Raw genomic sequence first — 23,450 nt, forward strand, 5'->3', positions numbered from 1 at the left:
TTTTTTTTTTTTTTTTTTTTTTTTTTTAAGGATTCAGCTCCTCCTCTATCAATATAATGTAACAACCCAGATTCTGATGTCCCACGTTGATTCGGGAGGAGAACAAAACACCTTTATAAGGGCGTGGAAACCTTTCTTTAGAACAATATCTGCTAGTGGTAAGCCTGAGTTGTTACAAATGGTTTCAGAGCCAGACACCGGACGATGTGCCAGCCTTGTCGGGGGTCCTACATCGATTGGAGAAAGGAACAAGTGGCAGTGAAGACGTTGGCCCCTAAGGAGGTGGATTATGATGTCTCGCATTGGTTGGGGAGGAGAACAAGAGAAAGAAACGAGTGCCAGTGAGAACGCTAAGCCCCAAAGGGGGGTGGATTGTGATGTTTCACGTTAGTTGAGGAGGAGAACAAACGCAAAACACCCATTATAAGGGTGTGGAAACCTTCCCCTAATAGACGATTTCGAATAATCACACGAGATTTTGATGGTCATATTTGTTGCCATATTAACGAAAATGCCATTGTAAATCGCTATCTAACCAAAATTTGATGCTATCATTATTGAAACTACAAATTAGATGAATAAGCGCAAATTCAAAGTAGGAGTTTTAGACGTCTGCATTCAGATAGATAGACCCCATTGATTTTGGGCGTTGGCTGCGGATCTCAGTCTGTGAAAGCTGCCGCAGTGTACAAATTCAGTGGTCCGTGCGACCGTGAACTACACGCGCCGATGTCTCTTTGCTCCCTACAGCCCTGAAAGCGACAACACTAATTCCAAACTGTCTGCATCGTATTCCAACCGCTTTCATACAAGATTCTCGAATACGGTCCCTATCACGGGTCGGCCCGTACGTTGGGCTTCAGCCCGGCCCAGTACAACTCCAGTGGACCCTCTCATAGCCCCATTCTGGCCCAACTAAACAAATAAAATAATTTCCTCAAATTTGTTCAAGCATGCATTTGTATTTTCATTTATTTGGTCTAATATTTAAAATTGTAATCTCAAAGTTATAAATATGACACAATTTTAATTTTAAATCCATTTATTTCCCATTTAGTTTGTAATTTATTTGATGATTATAAATAGAAAATTTCACCCCATTTAGTTGGAGTGGTTTTAGTAAATATTATCAATACTCAATACTCTAATAACTTAGACCCACGGCTAATAGATATTATCATATTTGGAATGTTACAAATCCGAATGCTAGCGAGGACGTTGAGCTCCCAAGGGGTAGATTGTGAGATCCCATATTAATTGGAGAGGGGAACAAAACATTTGTTTATAAGGATATGGAAATCTCTCCCTAGTAAACTAGTGAGCGTTTTAAAACTTTGAGAGAAGCCCAAAAGAGAAAATTCAAGAAGGGCAGTACGTAGTGTAAGTTTTGTTTTGAGTTCAAATAGGTGTTTGACTATTGGTGCTATAAGCATTGCTTACCAAACATGTTGGTGGACAACCAGTGACAGTTGATGGTGGTGTGCTGTAAGTTGAGATAAGACAACCCTCATCATGTCCCTTCCCCAGTTAGTGTTATTTGCTCTGATATTTGTTGTTTATCCCCTTGACGGTGTCCATCATTTATGTTCCATATTTGCTGTCATCCCAACAGGCTGGTGGCATGGCTGTTGCTGTCTTTTGGAGGAACATGCCGATTCCCGTCTACATTGGTTCCATGAGAATGAAAATAGATTGAATCAGAAAAACTAGGCGTGAATAGACCACACTATTAGCCAAGACTATTAGCCTGCGAGGCCGAGAGAACGAAAAATGCATGAAGAGATCACACGAGAGCGCATGTTTCAACTACTTGTGTTGTGTTGTGTTCAGATTGACGAAAACGTATGTTTCAACTACTCGTGTGTGTTCTGCTTGCTTGGATTCACAAGAACATGTTTCAACTACTTGTATTGTGTTGTGTTCAGGTTAACGGGAACGTATGTTTCAACTACTTGTATTGTGTTTTACTCAAATTGACCAGAACTTGTGTTTTAACTAGTGTTGTGTTGTGCGTTATGAATTTTTTTTACGTCCTATTTACTTATTTATTTATATTTTATTTCTATTGCCACATTAATCTTTTTTGAACTATTAGTTTATTTATTTTTATTTCTAATTTGACATAAATTAATGAAATTAATAACCAAAATATATAAGAAACAAAATTAAAAATGGTAATTTATTAAAACTTTTAGTAACTCGATTAATTTAAATTATTTTAATTTGTTTTATTTAAAATAAAGTGTGAAAACCTTTTTTCAAACACATTTTAAAATCGTGAAATTGATGATATATGTAGCGAGCTAAGGCTGACAATATCTACTAGCGGTAGGTTTAAACTTTTATAAATGGTACAAGAACTAAACACGAGGTGGTGTGTGGGTGACTCCCTTGAATTATTAGATCTCAATTGACCGTACAAAACATTTCTTATAATAACGTATATACATTTAGTAATAAACACGTTTTAAAAGTATAAGACTGTACTCGATTTAGAGTGCGTGGAGGTAAAGAAACTTAGGCAGCAAGCTATAATGCAGGCATAGGAGTGAGAAAGGTGGCACTGAAAACAATTCACTTTTCGCGTCCATAACGAAAAAAGCCACTTTCACGGAGAAATTAGGCGTGCCAATGCGCAGCCGAAGGAGATGGAGAAATGAATGAGAAATGGAATCAAGGGGAATCTGAGTAAAACCCGTTTTGTATTTACTTACCTTCTTTTAAAAACACTCCCAGACTCGTTCAACACAGATTTTCTCACTATTTGCCTGCAATTTTTATTCGATTCATCTTGTTCCCGCGGCAGCGAATAATATTGTAATCATGTCCCAAGCTTTGTGGGACGATGTTGATGTTGATAAAATGCAAGTGCCATTCTGCTGCTTTCTACTGTTGCATTACGATATTCGACATTTTATTTGATTTCATTTCATTTCATTTATTCTTCTCTATTGTTCTTCATTGAATCCGTAGTTTGAAGAGCATAGAATTTTGCTTTGCTTTGATTTGATTTGATTTGATTTTGTTGGCGGGTTTTGTTTTCTACTGATTTATTTGTTCTTCTTGCCGTTCGGATGTCGTATTATGCTTCATCTGCTCTATGTTTTTCTTTTTCGCCCTTTGAAATTCGTGTTCCCTTCGAGCATAGTGTTTTTTTTTGGGAGAAGGAACTGATATTGCCCATTTTTTGCTTTCCCCCTTTCTTTGAGGTGATGGGATTCGAATCGACCAGAGGATTTGTTGGCTTCTTGAGCGCTTGATTTCCACCTGGTTTTGCTCTGTTCTTGAAGTCTGTGCCCTCGTCGCTTTTGAGGGACAACTTATTTTGTTTGTTTATTTGTTGAACTGGTGGGTACTGTGGGGCTTTATTGGTTCCTAGGCGTCTGTACACTTTTATTTGCCCACTTTTTTCCATGTCAAACAGTACCCGACACCTTCAATCCTGCTGTTTGAGATTAAGTTACTGTTTCTTATCAGTGATCGTGTGGAAATATTAATTTAGAAATCTGTAGTATTATAAATTTATATTTTATTGGCAATCGATCAGCGGATGAGTTCTTAAGATGAGAGACAAACAACCTGACAGTGCTATTATATATATATTTTTTAATCTCGTACTTCTGCCAGGATTTTTAACTTATTGGAAGGTGTTTTTCTTGATCTTTTTTCATCGGTTTGAATGGGTTTATTCTTGTTCTTTTGAATGTAGGCTGGATGCTTATATCTATGATTATCTCATGAAAAGAAAACTATATGCTTCTGCAAGGTCTTTTCTGGATGAAGGGAAACTTTTTGTGGATCCAGTGGGTACGAATGTGTAATGGATCACTGTAATATTAAATAACTTTCACGTATCCACACAACTAAATTTGTCTTCTCTTTTGAATCTTATTACTCAGCTTTTGATGCGCCTGGTGGTTTCCTTTTGGAATGGTGGTCTGTGTTTTGGGACATCTTTATTGCCCGCATAAATCCGCAGCACTCAGAAGCTGCTGCATCTTACATCAAGGTTCATGTTCTTTTGAGATTTTAGCTGAATTATTTCCCCTGTGAGTGTTTTGTAACCGCCCAAGCCTACGGTTAGCGGTTATTGTCCCTTTCAGATTTTCTCTCGAGGTTTTTAAAACACGTCTGCTAGGGAGAGGTTTCCACACCCTTATAAAGAATGTTTTGTTCTCCTCACCGACCGATGTGGGATCTCACAATCCACCTCTCTTCAGGGCCAGCGTTCTTATTAGCACTCGTTCCATCGATGTGGGATCCCCAAATCCACCTCCCTTCGGGACCTAGCATCCTTGCTGACACACTGCCTCGTGTCCACCTCCTTTGAGGCTCAGCTTCCTCTCTAGCATATTGTCCAGTGTTTGACTCTAATACCATTTGTAACAGCCCAAGCTCACCGCTAGCAGATATTATCCTCTTTGTTCTTTCCCTTTCGGACTTCCCCTCAAGGTTTTTAAAACGTGTCTGCTAGGTAGAGGTTTCCACACCCTTATAAAAAAAATGTTTCGTTCTCCTCTCCAACTAACGTGGATCTCACATGTTCCTTGTAGAGGAAGAATGCTGCCTTGGGCAAAACAAGTGAACTAAGTTGTTATGATGTCAAATCCCTTATCACATGCATGAAATATCTTAATACCAATAATAAATTGTGTAAAACGTCATATTAGATAATTATTTCTTGAAATTTTGATTTTGTTTTGGATTTGATAGTCTCAGTCAACGAAGGATGGAGATTTGCAGCTACAACAACAATATCATTTGCAGAATTCTCAGCAGAGTACTTCAACCGCTAATAGGCTTGTTATGAACAGTTCATTCAATATACAGAACCCTTCAGTAGCAAATAAAATGGCTTCAAAAATGTCTGTGGAGAATTCATCTACACTCTCTATTCAAGGGGATGCACTAGCCAATGTCCTTCCAAAGGTATTCTTGAAGATCTCTCACTCAATGTAATTTAACTATAGCCTTTCTCATTGTTGGTATTTAAGTCAATATTCATGCAGAAAAGATTCCTCAAACATGTAAGCCAGCCTCCAGCCTCAATGTTTGGAACAGCTGCCTTGAATGCTCAACCTCTGAGGTGTCTCTCATCACATTTTGAATCCTGCTATGTTTGTTTACTCTTACAGGTGTACTTATTTCTTATAAATGTTTCATGTTTAATGTACTTGAACATTGGATTTCTAGCCAGAGCCAAACACCCGGGGACAATTCAAATAGTATTGATACTCAATATCATAGTCAACAGCTTCCAGAATCCAAGGTTGTTATCACTAAACAACCAAAATATGTTGTTGTTTTCTCTTTTTCTCATATTTTTGGATGTAACCTTTTATCATGCCTCCTGTATCAAACAGAATTTGAAAGGTGAGATGAAGTCAATTATGAACTCCAGACTTGGCATGACGCAAGGAATTGCTGGTACTCCTTTTCTGAACAATATATATATATATATATATATAGGCATATTTTTACATCATTCAACATATCCGACTCAGGATTTATGTTAGAAAGTGGCTTTAATCATCAGAAAAAGGAAGATCACAAAGCCTTTGACTAATAACATTTTTTAGAATTATGATAGTGTTTAACTAATTCATTATGATGTTTTTGGTTCTTTCAGAATCAAATCAGGGCACTGGTCGTTTGACTTTGAAAGGATGGCCTTCAACTGTAAGTATTCAAATTCGATGCTCGAGAACTACATGAATTCTCCTTGTATCGCTTGTCGTACTCTTTGTTTATATAATTTAAAGAACCTATATAAATGTTGATTGTAGAATGTAACCTGGAAAAAAATCAGTATTCATGGGGAGACCACTCTAATTTTACCTCTTTTAGGGATTGGATCCTCTAAGCTTGGGGCATCTGCAACAACCCAAGTCATTCATCCAATTACCACATGCTTCCAATCGATTTCAGCTGGAGCATCCACTGATGTTTCAGGCACCTCAAAGCTTGGGAGGAGTACCTTCTGCCAATGTGGCATGTATAAGACCGGGAGTGCCTTTAAGTCAAAATCTGAATACAGGGAAGGATAGCCAATTATGTTTTATCGATGTGTCTGATGGTGATTCACTGGCACCAGTTTGTCATCCTGTTTTGCCTCATGTAAGTGCAGGTCTGCTTATCAAGGTGTCTTTTTTTATGATATTTATAATAACCTAGCCAATGCTTCAAAACTAAAAAGAATTAGTTCGGTCATTGTTTCTCAAGTATGGCTGCAAAGATTTGAAAATTGTTCATGGGAAGTATGAAGTATGGAAATTGATATATAGAGGAGGTTTTTTCATTTGAGTCTTTAAGTTGAAATCATATGGTTGCAGATCCAAGTTTTTTCTCGTTAATTCTACTGATGAATCTAATTAGCGTAAACAAATGAAAAGAGAACATTAATAATCAATTTGATAGTTAAATAATGAGTTAACACATGGCAGGCTGATATGGATTGTCTCATGGATGATGGACCATTGGATTATGTGGAGTCTTTCCTATCTCCTATGGAATCAGACGAGAGAGATAATGCAGGTATGGTATCTAACGCTACCAAAGCTATGATGAACTCTTTTCAGAATAGCCGCAGATTATCTTATCCAACCCTTTCTTGTTAACTGAAGGCCCTACACTGAAGGAAATTCGTGTAGTTTCTGCAAGTACAAGTAAAGTTGAATGCTGCTGCTTCTCATCTGATGGAAAACTACTTGCTAGTGGTGGGCGTGACAAAAAGGTTAAATATATTAATATTAAGTGGGTTATCAAAATTATAAGATCTTTTACGGGTCAAACTTTTAATTTTTTTTTTTTGATGATTTATTGAGTGTGCTTGTAACCACCCAAGCCCACCGCTAGCAGATATTGTCCTCTTTGGGCTTTTCTTTTCGGGCTTCCCTTCAAGGTTTTTAAAATACCTCTGCTAGAGAGAGGTTTTCATGCCCTTTGTAAATGGTGTTTTGTTCTCCTCTCTAACCGATGTGGGATCTCATAATCCGTCCCTTTTAAGGGCCGAGCGTACTCGCTAGCACTCGTTCCCTTCTCCAATCGATATGGGACCTCCCCTTCCACCCCCTTCGGGGCCAGCGTCCTTGCTTTGGCACACCGCCTCGTGTCCACCCTCCCTTTGGGGCTCAACCTCCTCACTGGCACATCGCCCGGTGTCTGGCTCTGATACCATTTGTAACAGCCCAAGCCCATCACTAACCGTTATTGTCCTCTTTGGGCTTTCTCCCTTTCGGACTTCTCCTCAAGGTTTTTAAAACTCGTCTGCTAGGGAGAAGTTTCCACACCCTTATAAATGGTGTTTCGTTCTCCTCCCCAACTGATGTGAGATCTCACAATGCTACTTTGTTGATATATGGAAGTATGTATGGTTAGTTCCTAGGATATTTCTCAACAATTTATGGTGCAGGCTACAGTGTGGTGCACAAAGTCCTTTAAAGTGAGGTCTACACTTGATGAACATTCGCAATGGATAACTGATGTTTGCTTTAGTCCAAGAACATTAAAGATTGCAACATCTTCAAGTGACGGGACTGTCAAGGTTTGGGATGTTGATAATGTAAGTGAACCAGCTTTTTTATTTAGATGGGCTTAATGCATTATATCTTGTTATTGTATTGTTATAGTCTGACAACTGCCTACAATATTCCAAAGTTTTAAATACAGAACAAGAATTTTTCTTTTGTAAGCTTTCAAGGATAATGGCTCTTTCTACTTGGCTTTGGGACAATCTTTGATAACTAAATAATGTACACACGCACAAACAGAATCTGTTGCGCAAAATTTTGCTTATTTGGGAGTCCCACGTTAACTAATTAAGAGAATGATTATGGATTATAAATAAGGAATACATCTCCGAAGTTTTTTGGGGAAACCAAAAACAAAGCCATGAGAGCTTATGCTCAAAGTGGTCAATATCATACCATTGTGGAGGTCCGTGGTTTCTAACCGGGCATGGGGTTATATCTGTGATTCACCAAACTTCCAACTCTTAATGATGAAGATATAAATACATTTTACAGCATGGCCAATCACTTCGGACTTTTACTGGACATTCTACTGGAGTCACATCATTGGACTTTCATCCTAGTAAATATGATCTCATTTGTTCTTCTGATATTAGTAGCGAGATTAGGTACTGGAGCGTTAAAAGTGGTAGCTGTGTTGGCATTTTTAAGGTATAGATTCAAACTCATACTTTGATTTCTTCCTATTAAATTGTACATTGCATTTATTTATAAAAACATCAACTTCTGCATGTTTGACTACTAAATCAGGGTGGTGCGACAAAGTTAAGGTTTCAACCTAATAATGGAAGAATGCTTGCTGCAGCAATGGGAAATGTTGTTTCCATAATTGACATAGAAACCCAAGTTTGCAGGCTTAAATTACAGGTTTGTTGATGTAAAGTTCACTCGTTTGAGTTTCGTATAGACTTGTAAATCAAATTTTAGTAGATATTGTCCTGTTTGACTTTCTCTTTTGGACTTCCTCCCAAGGTTTTTAAAACGTGTTTGCTAGGGAGAGGTTTCCACATCCTTATAAGGAATGATTCGTTTCCCTCTCCAACCGATGTGGGATCTCACAATCCACCTCCTTTGGGAGCCCAGCGTCCTTGCTGGCAAACTGCCCAGTGTCTTGCTCTGATACCATCTGTAACGTACCAAACCCACCACTACCAGATATTGTCCTCTTTGAACTATTCCTTTTGGACTTTCCCCTCAAGGTTTTTAAAACGAGTCTTATAGGAAGAGGTTTCCACACCCTTATAAAGAATGCTTTGTTTCCCTCTTCAACCAACGTGGGATCTCACAATTAGAACTAAATTCCGCTTTTCCTGGGCAGTTTACTTAATAAAATGAGATTTTATAAAAAGAAAAGTTCTCTTTAGGTAACCTTGTTCATTCATTGATTGTTTTGGATGATCTGGAAAGTATTGAAATGAGTATTTCGTATTTTGTTTTGTGTTCACTTACGGCCATCCTCCTTGCTAGAGGGAGTAACAAGGATATGCATAAAATATCTTCAAGTCATCATTTATTAAACCTTTGATAGACAAGTATGCTGTGTAAATGGACTCTTAAGTGAGTATAATTTAGTGGTGATAGAAAGTAGCTGCTAACATACCATCCATGCGACCTCTCCTTGGAACTTTCTGGTTTGCCATTTCAGGGTCACAAAAACCAAATTCATTCTTTGTGCTGGGATCCTTCTGGTGAATATCTAGCATCTACAAGTGACGACCAAACTAAAGTATGGAAATTTGGCTCTGGTAGCAAAGGAAACTGCATTCATGAGTTGAACTGCAATGGAAACTCATTTTATGCCTGCGTTTTTCATCCCACCGACACCTCTCTTTTGATCATTGGCTCTCATGAGGTTAGTGGCTGCTATTCATTCACATCCTATTTTATTAGCTCTTCTGTGAAAATTTGGAAATTTCCTCTGGAAGCAAATAATATACCATCTATAATGCTTTGGTCCTTACAAGCCAAAGTTCTCGTTAGGAATTGCGAACCTCCGTGCGGGAGCGTAAGCTCTCATGGTTTTGCTTTTGGTTTTTCCAAAATGTCTCGTACCAAAGGAGATAGTATTCCTTATTTATAAACTCATGATTAACATCTTAATTAGCGGATGTAATACTCCTCTTCCAACAATTCTCCACTAGAACAAAGTATACTCTAGAGCCTCTCCTGAGGCCTATGGAGTCCTCGAACAGTCTCCCCTTAATTGAGGCTCGACTCTTGCTTTGGAGCCCTCGAACAAAGTACACCCCTTGTTCAATACTTGAGTCACTTTTGACTACACTTTCGAGGCTCACACCTTCTTTGTTCGACATTAAGATTCTATTAAGGGCATGACTCTGATACCATGTCAGAAATCGCAAACCTCCACAATAGTATGATATTGTCCACTTTGAGCATAAGCACTCATGGCTTTGTTTTTGGTTTCTCCAAAAGACCTCGTACCAATCTTTTGGTTTTGGTTTTTGAGATTATTTAGCATCAAAGTTGTAACATTGAGATTGTTCTTAAATGAATTGTTGTTTTCCAGTCACTGAAGCTTTGGGACATGACAGAAAACAAGACAAGAGCGACACTGCATGCTCATGACAAGCTGGTATCAGCCTTGGCAGCATCAAATGTTTCTGGTTTAGTTGCTTCAGCTAGTCACGACAACTGTGTCAAGCTGTGGCAGTAACAAAATCTACGAGCTCTCTTCTCCACTCCAACCAAATTACTATCCTAAGATCATATGTCGAGTGTCGATATCCATACATCAACGTCTTTTTTGCATGTAGATGGTGACGAACTAAAGCCAAAAGTTATGTCCATTGATATTTTCTTGGGCGTATACTGTAAAAAGGAAAGAAAAAACAAATATCCAGACACAGCTTCATAGCAAACTCTTGTTGTGTGTGCTTTTGAAACGGTCAACACAATCTCTTGCAAGTCAATATATCCATTGCCAGCCTTAAATCTCTGATGTTATTGGTTGTTAATATATAAAACTATTTTATAATGTTTTCTCTTCATAGGAAATTTTCATTATATTAAATACAATAAATTTTATATTTAAAAAATTTATAAAGTATATTTACTCAATTAATTAATAAAGTTTAGCTCCTCCATTAATAAAAATATTCATAAATTCAAAATTAAAAGATATTTTTATTAATTTAGTCAAATTTGATCGATTCAAAAGCTAAAACAAATTAGAAACTCCGTAAATTGGATTATATGGTAAATTTGTTTAAGAGGAGTTTGGATTTGCAATGGTGGGGATCCAATGTGGATGACACGGTATGGTCTGCCCGATTTAAATAAGTAATTAGGAATTAGGATCTAACCTCAAACTTCTACCGCCTCGAATTACCGATATCAGGCCGGTCAGTGAAGGGGGGGCAAGTGCACATTCCAGCGCTGAGGCGATGGCTGATGCTTCTGTTTCTGTGCTTGAAACATTACGAGTGAGAGGATGGAATTTCGGTGATTTGGACGAAGTTAGGGCCGTAATCATGATCGGTAGTGCCTTGGCCGATGATCCGACTTCGGTCGTTGATTCGGTGGAGTCGGAGCTCATAAACATGGACCTTAGGTCCATTGGAGGCAAGTCCTTGCCTGACCTTTCTCTTCTTCGCAAGTCTTCTCGTGTTCTTGGCCCTCTGGTTCTCCAGGTGAATTGTAGTCTCTTATGTCAGGTGTTTCATAGTTGCTGGAAAAAAGTGTGGATAAAGAATCAATAAGTTCATATATCTATCCTTCGTAGTCTGTTGACGCAGTGAATGGAGTTAATTTTATATTTGTTCTTTGATTATGGAGTTCCTTATTTCATATTCCCACTTTTTTTTTTGCGGAAACTAGAAGCGCGGGGTAGCTATTCTTTGTCTTAGTCGCTTTCTGATCAACATTATTTCATCAATGATTTACTAGTAGATGATTTCAGCTGTTTTAGCAGATATCATCAGTAAGAGACATATCGCGAAGTAGCCTAGACGGTATGACGAAGGCTTCTAATGATCGGCGTCTCCTACGGTTCGGTCTCACTGATGGACACACTGAAATTACTGCTATAGAGTACTCTCATATACCATCTATTCCTGATGACATTCCTCCTGGCACCAAGGTATTCCGGATAATTTCTCCTTGCATGTCTTTCCAGCTACTCTATTTTGAAGAGTTAAAGTTCTTGATCTTTTTAAAGTACAAGTTCTTGATAGAAGTTGATTGTCCTGATTAAATCTTTCTTTAAGCTATTAATAAATTTTATAGTATGTGGCTACCCTATGTTATGTAATTCTTTATATGATATATAAATCCTCTGGCCATATGGCATCAAGTTGCTGTACGTAGTTCAGAATGATAGCTTATTATCATTTATCAGCGAGCACAGATAGTTCTCGCCTCTTTTGAGCTGCAGTGACTGTGAACATGTAAAATTGGGAAAACTATACTTGCATCTGGCTGATTATGTGTTACTTTTGAGCTCTTCTCTACGGGAAATCATTTAATTGGATACCGACTTTTTTGGACTGCAACTTTTAGATTTGAATGCAGCTCGCAAGAAACTGCAAAAAGATTATGGATGGCTGCAGGCTGCAGCATTTCTTTGCTTTCTCTTTTCCTTTTAGAACATGTTTGATGCGGGAATGCACCCTCTTTGACTGCTCAATATATTTCTTCTGGAAAGTGGCCTCTGGGTGCTGGAATCTGAAGTTCAGATGATGCCTTAATGAGAGGGAGGAGGGGGGGTACCTTAATTTATTCCAAGGAGTATGTAGCTTCCAACCTTTTTTGCGAAGTGGACTTCCCCATGTAAAACACCTTCGCAAAAGGAAATGAGAAACCTGTGGCTCTGGATCATAAAATCTCAAATGAACTAATGAAATCGAAGAATTTCATGTCCCAAAGGGCATATCCCTACTATTTCTTATCCTTCTGCTTTCTGATGGCAGGTTCGTCTGGAAACTAAAGCTCCTGTGTATAGTGGAATATTATGTTTAAGTTCAAAAGGGTTAACAGTACTTGGAGGTGTAGTTCCAACACTTTATGACGAATGGAAAATGAACCAAAAATACTCTGGTTTATCCCGTGCATCCATAAGGTTATCACAGGGAGGAGATGTTGATGGTCCACCTCCATTTGTGAAGTTCCAAGTTGGGGCGCCTTCTCAAAAATTTAGTCAGAAAGGAATTTCTTCATGTCAGTATTTTGGGCTATGTACTTGTCTTCCTGTATTACTTGTATCTCTGTTGTTTTGCTACTTGCTACTGTTTCTCAAATTATTGCTTTTGTTTTTTATTCAGTAATTTTATGATTAGAGTGGCAAAATTTGGGAGGGATCATTGTGAACCATTACGCTTGTTAGTTATTACATATTTACACGGTTGACTTTACAGAACCACATGGTTAACTGATGGTTAATATTGTGACACGAAGAAAAAAAAAGTTTAAATGCTTAATGGAAATTTTTAATCAAGATTCATGCAACTGGGTCTTGAAGTTATAAGTAGTTCCTCACTTCTAAATAAATTAGCAGAATTAGTTGTAAAATATACTTTTATTACTTATTCATTTACATGATGGAATTCTTTTCCCCATGTACTTCCTGTGGTTGCTTATTCGGTGATAATTGATGAGTTTTATGTCTTGTTAATTTTTTTTTTTTTTTGTGTGTGTGAAGTCTCATTGAATCAACATTTGGAAGGAGAACTGTTCATGGCCATGTTTTGCAGACTCCAAATACGTTATTTAATGTGTGTGGGGATGTTGATAAGTTTGTACGCTGTTACAGATCAACCAGAGTCATCCTCAAAGAGCAATAGGCCTTCTGCTGATTCAGGAAATATTGAAGGTAAATCGACTATAGAGCAACAAAGTGCGGATGCAAAAGCTCCCAATTCTGTCAATTCTGCTTCCCATGTAGAAAAGGTCGAAGAAAAACCTAGCAGCTCTGAAACAAGACCAAGGGAAGGTAATATATCTCTTTAGATCTATGCATTTATCACTGTTATGCCAAAATTTTCAACCGTGGTCTAGGGAAAGAATATTTTCAGCATGGTATTTTCTCCTGGATACCCCAAGTAGTGAATGAATTAAAATTCTATGTTCATGGATATTGTTTTAGAAACGCAAACCAATAACTTAACAGTGAAATCCATTTAGAGATCCTTCCATCTCATAGTTTTGGTAATTTTATTTACAGAACTCCAAATTGTACCCTTAGTACACTAATGTATGTTCTTCAGTAATTATTAATTATAATACAGCATCTTATGTTTCTTCTAGTTGTGGAAGCTGTTCCTGTACAAAATCAGGCTGCCTCTCAGAAACTACTCCACAAAATGAGTCAGCAAGATGGAAACCGAAGGCATTTTGGTAATAGAAACCATAGGGGGAAGGGTAGAATGGAAGATCCGGAGGTGTATACTCTAGAAGAATATGAAAGGAGAAAATCTGGAACGAGTCAATTACCAAAAGAGACATCTTCCAATACGAATCAGGATGAGGAACTTGCACGGAGGCTACAAATTCAATTTGATTTGGAAGAATCTCATGTTAGCATCAATCTGTTTTCCCATGCATATGCTTCTGATATAACATCTCTCTATTTTTCACGTTATATGCTTGATACTGGCTGCAACTTGTCTAGGTACAACAAGAGAGTGCAAGCAGAACAAACGCAGAACATATAAGGATGAGCATGTTCAACTACGAAAGAGATAGCTATACACCACATGGTGGTGGGAGAGGAAGGGGAGGAGGACGTGGGAGAAGAGGAAGGGGACGGGGAAGAGGCAGGTATTATTGAATGGTTACATCTTCACCTTGCGTACTATGTTTCATCTAAATTTCTTCATGTTTTATGATGAATTCGCAAGTTCCAAGTTTGGCTCTAACTTGTTTCTCGTAATTTGTTACAAGTTTTAGCTTAGGTTTAGTGGATTGGTGCATAGCCATACTCTGGTTAATTTTAGTTGGATTACGCTACTTGGATTCTTACTTAGCGATGATAGTTCAATTGGTGAAGCTCAAATGATGTAGAATATCATTTTGGATTTGAATTTCCCCCACTTTATTTGTTCTATTCAACCTTTTCTTTTGTTTAAAATATATCTTAATAAGTTGCAATATTACTCGACTTTTTAGGAGTGTCTCAAAGTTACATTTGGAGTAGAAATCCTTTAGAATTTCATATTTCATATTGGGACATGGAATGATATAGGTCATTGAAAATGGAAATTTAGATCGTCAACTAGAATGTTCTCTCCGTCTTTTAGGTCCCAATTTCTATTTTATATTTTGAATGATTTTAGATAGTTTTAATAAAAAAATCAAGAATAATATTGTTATTTTGAAATAAAAGGCAAGTATAATTTATATATATATATATATATATATATATATATATATATATTTATTGTAAACTTATTTGGATATTCTTTTAGGAAATCATCTTTTCACATTTTTTTAATAAAAAGTTAAGAAACATGTTCCAATAATCATTTTTGAATAATTTTATTTTAATTCATTCTTTTGGTAAGAATAAAATAAAAGTGGTTCTTTTCAAGCGATAATCTTTAACATTAAGCCCAACGATATGAATTAATGTGCATTCCTTAGTGTTTAATTCTTCATACTCTATATACTCTATATATGTTGTACTAAAATCTTAAAATTTAAAATAGTAATATAAATTGTTTCTTGAACAATTCTTTAGGTTTCATTTAAATATGATTTTGAAATTTTGAAGTTATAAAAACAATTGAAAATGAGGTTAAAAGTTTGTAGTAGTTATAAAAACAATTGAAAATGAGGTTAAAAGTTTGTAGTAGTTAATTATGGGTGATTTAAATTTTTAAAGGGCCAATTATTTATTTAGAATTTATATATTTTGTGACAAATTTTATAACGTCTAAGTCGACAATAATTAAATAATAATGTTCCATCCATAATGTTTTAAATAATAATGTTCCATCTCGTGAACTAAAAGAAAAAGAGTTAGGGAAAGAAAAACGAGAGAAATAAAAAAGATAAGACCTTTACCTAACCATTTGGTAGTGAAATGAAAACATATTTTATTTTAAAAATACAAATTTTAAATATATCTTGAAAATATCCTTTAATTTTAAAAGATCGAATTTTCAAAAGTTTCATTAATATCCTTTAAGAATTTTAAAAATACATCGTCTCTTTTTAAAAGCTTCAAAAACACATTTAAATTTTTTTAAAAATTTCAAAAATCTTCTTAGAAACCTTATTAATATATTTCAAAAATACTTCTTTTAACTTTGAAAGTAAATTTATTATTATTAAAGTTTTAGAAATTAAAATTTAAAAGTTTAGAAATGATGTAAGTTTTTTTTTTTTACATTTTCTTTAATAAAATCGAAAGGTGTAATTTTCTTAGGTATTTTTTAAATATGATATTAATGTATTTTAAATTTTTTATTTAAAGCTATTATTATAAAATTTAATAGGATTTGTTTATTAATTTATTCATTTTAAAATTTCAGTCCATGTCCCCAAAGTCCCCAATGGCGTGGGATGTTGGACCGTGGAACCACGTTCTAAAGCTTTCATTTCTTTATTTAGACGAACCAGATAATTGGTGTCTATTGCGAATTTCAAAGTTTGTATTCCAATTGCAGTTCGATTTAACAGTCGCAAACGCTCTCTATCAAGGAGAAGCTAAGCGACTTGAAGATCAGAATGGAGCACAATCTGATTCAGCTATCTGTCGCAGTAATAATCTCATCCATTATCGCCATCGGAGCATACCGAAGAAAGTCGTTGAACCTCTCTGGAGCTCTTGCGGGCTTTATTGTCATGTCAACTCATTTTGCTATCAGCTATAGGTTTGCTAATTTACTGTACTTGATTGGTTATGGGAAGCCGAATCTGTTATTGTTTGGTTGCTGATTCCGAGCTTGTGGTTTTTAGATTAATTTTCCAATTTGATTGTGAATTTCCGACTTCTCTGAACTGTAATTTGATGTGGCTTGGGCTATTTTGATCTTGACTGCTGAATTGATGTTGTCACGAATTCAATCTTTGAAGGTACGGTGCCGTGCTCCTTGTATTCTTTTCCACTTCTTCTAAGCTTACCAAGGTTGGGGCAGAGAAGAAACGAGTCCTTGAAGCTGATTTTAAGGAAGGTGGTCAAAGGAATTGGTAATTCTACTTCCTCTACTTCAAGATATTCACCTCTTAACTTATAATTTGTAGTTTTAGTTGGCTGAAAGTGCTAATTGAAAATTTTGCTGGACATTACTGAAATTTGTGTTTTAGCTGGTGCCTTGATTCTGTTTCTTCAATGCCAGAGCTTAAAGTTAAAAACTGAAATGTATTTTTTGTTTCTTTTCCTTATTTAGCTCGTCCAAGGATTGATATATTTTGCACTTAAGTTGCATACTTGGGGGGTTCTACTATAAAGCTGTTGGTCTAATTTGAAGGGTCAAGCCCATTAAACTTTTACATGGTCAACATGTGTAAATTTTTTGACAAATGTAAGCCCCGATATATGATTCAATTCAATACTGAATATAGTCAATTATATCTTCACAAACTCATATCATAGTGATAAATAAGATCTTCTGCTTCTCCTTGTTTGGTGATAAACCATTTGTCAAAATGGTCTCAAATGGTTCAGAATTGCTGAACTTAAGTTTCTTCGACAATTGACAAGGCTAAATTAACCTGTCATGCATGCTGCTTAGAACGACACTTCGAGAAGAGATAAAAGAAAAGTGTAACTGTGTTCAAGTCAAAGATGAAGATCGACAGAACAGCATATCATTTTGTCATGCATATAAGTGGCATGGTGGTTGTTTGTAATTAGATATGCCAGTACTGTCCTACCAAAGTTTGCAACACCGTTGATGTTCTGTTATTACTCCTTTTCAGGATTCAAGTTCTTTTTAATAGTGGTATTGCTACAGTCCTGGCTGTGCTTATTTGGAAAATTACGGGATGGCAAGATAAATGCCTGGACTCTAAAGACTCAGCTATTGTCACTGCTCTCATTGGGGGCATTCTTGGGCACTACTCCTGCTGCAATGGGGACACATGGTCTTCTGAGCTTGGAATTCTTAGTGATGCAACACCTCGATTAATCACAACCTTCAAGGTGGTCAATTCATTTCGGTATTTCTTGATTCTAACATTTTCTCTCTCATTTCTTAAACCATTTGGTCTCTTCCTCCTCTTGTACTGTTGTTCTTTACTGATTGGACACAAAACCTTTCTGGTCTATTTTAGCCACTGCACATCTCATGCTTAAGCCGTTGGGGAACCATATTATTTGAGCTCACATTTTTCTTTCATATCGAATTTGAAATGGCAAGCCAAATATCTGCTTTCTGATTGCAAATTTCTTTTGGTTTCAAAATATGTCAATATTTCAAGCTAGGATTTAGTTTTCCTTTGTTGATTTGGCACTTGGTGCATGTTACGCTGGTCCTTATCAGCTACATGAACTCATATACAATGGACGAATAATTGTGGTTGATTTGGATGTTGTCTCATTCTGGATGCAGCCTGTTCGTAAGGGTACTAATGGCGCAGTAACAAAAGCAGGACTCCTTGCAGCTACTGCTGCAGGTGCTGTCATAGGACTGACGTTTGTTCTCCTTGGATTTTTCACTGCAAAATGTGCTTATGGCACAGCACTGAAACAGCTATTGGTAATTCCCCTAGCAGCCGTGGCTGGACTTTGTGGAAGTGTCATAGACTCTCTTTTGGGAGCAACACTGCAATTTAGTGGATTCTGCACGGTTCGTAATAAGGTAAGCTACTTCATTTTCAGATTATGGCTTTAAAATGTATTCCCATTGCCCTCATCCGTAATTTATATGCCCCTTGAATGACTGATTCTGTTTTGCCAAACTAAAATAACAGAATTACAATCGTAGGGGGATTGCCATACATAGATGAAAGAAATATTGTTGTATTTGAGTGAAAAGTACAGTCTTATGTAAATAAATAAAAACCATAAAGTTACAAGGAGACAAATTAACCAGCTAACCTATTAACTATTGAAATAGCAAACATTGATGATGATGGTTATTTGACGCTCAAGTAAGTGTTGGAGGTTATTACACTGTTGCTACATCTAATTTGTTGTTTAATGTCAAAATATTCGAAATGAATTGAAACATCAGAATAGATTGATGTTTCATTTACAAATATACAGTCTTCTCTCTTTCTTTCTTTTAATTTTGGGTTGAGCTGATAGTAAGTATCTAAGAGTTCTGCTAGATCTGTATAGTTCAAAGTTGTTGTTCTATGAGAGTTGATCATTGTATCCTACTTAGAAAATCGTTGTAGTATGCTAGCAACCCGTGCAAAACGAATAATTGCCTTAAGGTCAACGCTTTTGAAGCATGCCTCGGTTACCAATCATCAAATTTTTCTCTCTTCAAGTTTCGTTTGTTTGATGTTGTTGTTGTTGTCGATCCGGTCATCTACGACCACTGAAGATTTTGATCTGCTGATCTGATTTATGTTGTTCTTTTTTAAAAAAATTAATTACTTTGTGTTTGTAGTGTAATCTATTTGCTATACACAGTCTATTTCCCCTAACAGCAATGAGTTATCTGTTATGCAGGTCGTAGGAAAACCAGGACCGACTGTCAAAAAGATATCAGGTCTCAACATTCTTGATAACAATGCTGTGAACCTCGTGTCGGTATTATTAACCTCAATGCTTACTTCGATTGCCTGCATTTACATATTTTGAACGATATCTGCCGTTGTAAGATAAAGCCAGAGGCATGCTAGACAGAACTCATTATCAAATAAAGTTCTCGGGATTGGCAACATAATCATTCTTAATTCATCAACTTGGATTTGCTTACGGTTGTCATATGTTCCTATGCTCATTTTGTGTCACGAAGTAGGAAAACTCTTCCATTTCTTCATAAAGACTAACGTCTAAGGTCTCTTTTCCAATCCCAAGTCCTCCGGTCTTCACATGGAAGGTGAAAATTGTTAGGAATCACGACTCTCCACAATGATATGATATTGTCTACTTTGAGCATAAGCTCTCATGGCATTGCTTTGAGCTTCCCCAAAAGACCTCATACCAATGGAGATATATTCCTTACCTATAAGTTCATGATCATTTCCTAAATTAGTTAACGTGGGACTCCCAACAATCCTCAACAAAAATACGATCATTAGACCAATGAACTACCTATGGAAGGCACCTTTTGTCGAGATTAACCGACTTGGGCTTGTTTCTAATATCTAAACTAGAGGAGATTATATTAGTATCTAAACTTCTATCCAGCCCTCTAACTCCTCTTCTCCTAGTCAGTTGGATTGCCATTGAGAGAATTGATTAGTCCATGGGAAGGCTAACGCCCGAGTGACATAATTTAGTGGATAAAATATCAATTATCATCTTAAAAGTCTAACAATTTGATCCTCAACCTCTACCATCGTAAAGATTTGGGGTGATAGGTAACGATTTGGGGTGATAGGTAACTTAGCATTTATGGGTTCAAATTTAGACTAGATAAATCAGTTATTTATTGTTGTTAGTAATTGGTTTTACTCGATCTATACATATCATTGGCCATTTTCATATCTTTTTCTGGGCAGTTTTTTGTACTGCATTTCTGAGATCTAAACAATCTCAAAAGTACTTTACTATTAAAGAACTTTACGTGACTAGAAGTCGACATTAAAGGTAATTCCATCCTTTTCTATAAGACATTAATTTGATCATCATTTATGACTCAACGAAAACGAGGAAAAGGGTTCAAAATTAGGAGTTAGCATTAAGTCAATCGTATTAGACCACTTAAGCTATGTTCAAGCTAACAACTCTATACAAGACTTAAGTATGTATTACTTTCCAAACCGACATTTTATTATACAAAACTAAGGCCTAAACACATTTAAGGCAATGCCATGACTGCAAAAATAAATTAAAAAAGAAAAAAGAAAAAAGCTGCCCATCCAAAAACATCCTCCCCCCTCTCTCCTTTTCTCCTTTTCATGGTGTTCTTGGAGCTGCATATAAGTGAAACCACAAACTGTTAATTTGAATAATAATTATGGAACAAGATGATTTTCTTAATTAAAAACACTCATTTACCTGCCCCAATGGTATCTGAACCCTTCATCAAACGAATACGTTTGCAAGATTCAATAAATAATCTGCACATTTTGCAATACGATTAGAATGGAGAAGGTTAATTAATTAATTAATTAATTAATTAATTAGTTAGTTAGTTAATTAACCAAGATTAAAAAATAATGATGATCAGACTTACTTCCATGGGACATCTCCGACTAACATCCAATCCCCATCTTTATCTTCATAAGTTGGTAAGTACTCATCCCCTCTCTTCATTGGGTTCAAATTGTTCCCTTCTTCCAAGTAATCACCTAAAACACACGTATATCCATAAGAGATATGACACTCTTTTGGGCATTCACTTTAAAATACGTTTGCTAGACAGAGGTTTCCACACTCTCATGTAGAATGTTTCGTTCTCCTCCCCAACCGATGTGAGATCTCACACATCTGTACTATCATTCCATCATTGCCCATCTCAAAATACGATGATCATTAGATAGAAAAATGTCGGTTGCATTGTATCAACCATACTGAGCAACAAAGTGATTTTCATGCGTAACTAAATAGATAAGACACTTTTTACCGACCTAAGGGCCGTCAAATTGTTCAATCCCGACATGGAATGATAATAATAATGAAGAAGAGTTAGTAAGTTATGAACTCACAACATATGGGAAAGGAGGTGAACAATTCCTCAAATGCAATGAATAGGTCTCGATAGCCATTGAACATCTCAAGGTCGAGCTTACGCAGATACGGCGCCCCATCAGCCGCAACTTTGACATACTTGCACCTCATTTCTATTGTCTTTCTTCTATATGATCTCACCGGCGGCCAACCCATTACCGCCCGCTTTTGCCCTACAAAACCAAATCATAACATTCCACGTCATACTCAAAAGTGTCAAGTCAAGTCCATAAGCTTTATATAATCTATGTTGAAACTTACCATCGCCAGAAGAGATGAGTTCTGGCTCGTTGCGACCATCCCTCGGTTCACTTGTCGAGCTCCCGACACCGGCATCGACCGTGTCGTGGAAGCCACGCTTGGCGTTCACTTTGTTTCCGGGAAGTCCCAAGGTGAGCTCAGTTTCGTCGAAGCTGATTTGGGCCATATCGGATTCCGGTGACTGTGGAACCGTCTCCGACGTCGACATTGTTGCACACTCCTTTGTCTGTTTCTGTATCTCTCTTTGGTTGTGAATAATGAATTCATTGGTTTAGGGTTTTCAATTCATTTATAGAATTGAAGTTGGAAATAGAGAAGAGATGATTATTGTATGAGGAAAGAGACAAATGGGAAAACGACACGTGGGGCATGGCTGCTTAAACCATTGGCCCACGTGGCTAAGTTCATTTGAGAGACAGAAATTGAGATTTGGATGGTGATTGTCGGTTCATTCAATCTAAAACCCTTTTTCGTCCTTGTTTTAATTTTACGTCAATTTTACATCAAAATTAATTCAACCTGTTTTTTTGCTGAATAATATATATATATATATATATATATATATATTTATTTAATTGATTTTGATGAGTTAATTCTAAGAGAAAACTAATTAATTTTGTTAATTTATAATTGAAAGGCGCATGGAAATTAGAGGGCTATTATTGTAATTTTATTGGCACAAAAATCGGAGATGGGAGAGGGTAATTATGGGAATATGATTGGAGCAGTTGACGGAAGAGGATGACGTGGCGAAAAAGCAAGGAGTGGGGCCCACAGAGTGTACCGAAAAGTCAATGGTGGAGTGATTTGACTGTGGAAGGTTTGGTTAGGGAGACAGAAACATGGAGAAGCTTTGGAGTTTGTCGATTCCTGTCGCGTTGCCCTACGAACGATTCATCGTATCCTATTCCTCGCCTTTTCTTTTTCCCTTTATTTTTTAATTTCTCAAATTAAAACATTTTTCTTTTTTCTTTTTTTAAATAAAAATTAAAAAAATATCATCAAAGCATACGTTTTGCTAAAACCAGTGGCCGCACGCGGCTTCAAGAAAAATAATAATAACATTTTTGAAAAACATATTAAAAAAATAAAGAATCCACGATAACGCCATGCCATAATTCTGACAGTTTATTTTTTTTATTATTTTAATGTATAGATTTGAAAGATTATAATAAGTGATTACCAAACAAATTAATCGTTATCATAGTGATATGATTCCACAGTGATACCTTTAATTTTGGATAACCTAATTACATGCATTATTAATAAGATAATTACTCTATGTTTATAGATTTACCAGACGAAAAAAATAAATTTATTTAAATTATCAATTATTTTTTTAAAATCTTAAAATTTTAAAATTAATTAATTAATAGTTTTTGGAATCAATAATACTGCTACAATAATTAAAGCTCTAAAGTAAGAATAAATACTAATTTATTAGAACAGTATTGAATCTCCACACCATTAAATGTCATTTATTTTTTGTTTAAAAAAAAGGAAAAAATGTCTTAAAACTAACTTAACTATATTAGGATGGCGTTATAGATAACCATAATTATTAAATTTTATGTGAGAGAGAGAGAGAGGGATGGTGCAAATACATTGAATTTAGCATTAAATTTATATTTGGTTTAATTGTTAAGAAGCTTCAGTGAATGTGGTTGCATCTTCACACACGCCCACCCACTTAATTAATTATAATTAATTTAAGTTAATTGATGAATTAGTAGCAGAGTTCATGTACTTGGTTATGCTAATCAAGCACGTTGGATCCTAATCTTTACCCTCTTTTTACGCCTAATTTTCAAAATCTTCTTTTTAGTATTGCTTTATTATAAAGAAAAATGAAGGGTTTTTTTTTTTTTTTTTTTTTTTTTTTTTTTTTTTTTTTTTTTTTTTTTTTTTTT

General features: G+C 36.1%; 4 protein-coding genes across 7 annotated transcripts; 3 read left to right on the forward strand and 1 right to left on the reverse strand.

Moving 5' to 3' along the window:
- The first annotated feature begins 2,553 nt into the window (after positions 1-2,553).
- On the forward strand, positions 2,554-10,483 carry LOC111461831 (transcriptional corepressor LEUNIG-like). Of its 4 annotated transcripts, XM_023105522.1 has the most exons (17): positions 2,556-2,702; positions 3,210-3,348; positions 3,710-3,807; positions 3,900-4,009; positions 4,714-4,929; positions 5,010-5,086; positions 5,194-5,269; positions 5,364-5,427; positions 5,630-5,679; positions 5,848-6,117; positions 6,444-6,534; positions 6,618-6,733; positions 7,412-7,561; positions 8,025-8,180; positions 8,280-8,396; positions 9,175-9,381; positions 10,057-10,483. In XM_023105522.1, the coding sequence occupies exons 3-17, from the start codon at positions 3,738-3,740 to the stop codon at positions 10,201-10,203; spliced, it is 1,917 nt and encodes a 638-aa protein (XP_022961290.1). In that variant the 5' UTR covers positions 2,556-2,702; positions 3,210-3,348; positions 3,710-3,737; the 3' UTR covers positions 10,204-10,483. The 4 variants fall into 4 exon arrangements, with proteins under 4 accessions (XP_022961289.1, XP_022961287.1, XP_022961290.1 ...); XM_023105521.1 differs by lacking the exon at positions 3,210-3,348 and having other exon boundaries at positions 2,554-2,864; positions 4,720-4,929; XM_023105519.1 differs by lacking the exon at positions 3,210-3,348 and having other exon boundaries at positions 2,555-2,864.
- A 284-nt stretch (positions 10,484-10,767) lies between these two features.
- On the forward strand, positions 10,768-14,585 carry LOC111461813 (tudor domain-containing protein 3). Its single transcript, XM_023105481.1, has 6 exons — positions 10,768-11,179; positions 11,461-11,628; positions 12,458-12,704; positions 13,297-13,476; positions 13,791-14,059; positions 14,155-14,585. Exons 1-6 carry the CDS (start codon positions 10,934-10,936, stop codon positions 14,311-14,313), a joined length of 1,269 nt encoding a protein of 422 aa, XP_022961249.1. The 5' UTR covers positions 10,768-10,933; the 3' UTR covers positions 14,314-14,585.
- Positions 14,586-16,085: 1,500 nt separating this feature from the next.
- Positions 16,086-19,359, forward strand: LOC111461862 (protein PGR). Its single transcript, XM_023105578.1, has 5 exons — positions 16,086-16,360; positions 16,563-16,676; positions 17,409-17,631; positions 18,041-18,289; positions 19,111-19,359. The coding sequence occupies exons 1-5, from the start codon at positions 16,215-16,217 to the stop codon at positions 19,240-19,242; spliced, it is 864 nt and encodes a 287-aa protein (XP_022961346.1). The 5' UTR covers positions 16,086-16,214; the 3' UTR covers positions 19,243-19,359.
- Positions 19,360-20,336: 977 nt separating this feature from the next.
- LOC111461669 (auxin-responsive protein IAA11-like) lies at positions 20,337-21,804 on the reverse strand. The gene is made up of 5 exons (XM_023105276.1): positions 21,541-21,804; positions 21,258-21,452; positions 20,786-20,900; positions 20,608-20,669; positions 20,337-20,522 (listed from the first exon to the last, which is right to left on the reverse strand). The coding sequence occupies exons 1-5, from the start codon at positions 21,746-21,748 to the stop codon at positions 20,506-20,508; spliced, it is 597 nt and encodes a 198-aa protein (XP_022961044.1). The 5' UTR covers positions 21,749-21,804; the 3' UTR covers positions 20,337-20,505.
- Between the last annotated feature and the right edge of the window lie 1,646 nt (positions 21,805-23,450).

This window comes from Cucurbita moschata, unplaced genomic scaffold (assembly GCF_002738365.1).
Source record: "Cucurbita moschata cultivar Rifu unplaced genomic scaffold, Cmos_1.0 Cmo_Scf00025, whole genome shotgun sequence".
NCBI lineage: Eukaryota > Viridiplantae > Streptophyta > Magnoliopsida > Cucurbitales > Cucurbitaceae > Cucurbita > Cucurbita moschata.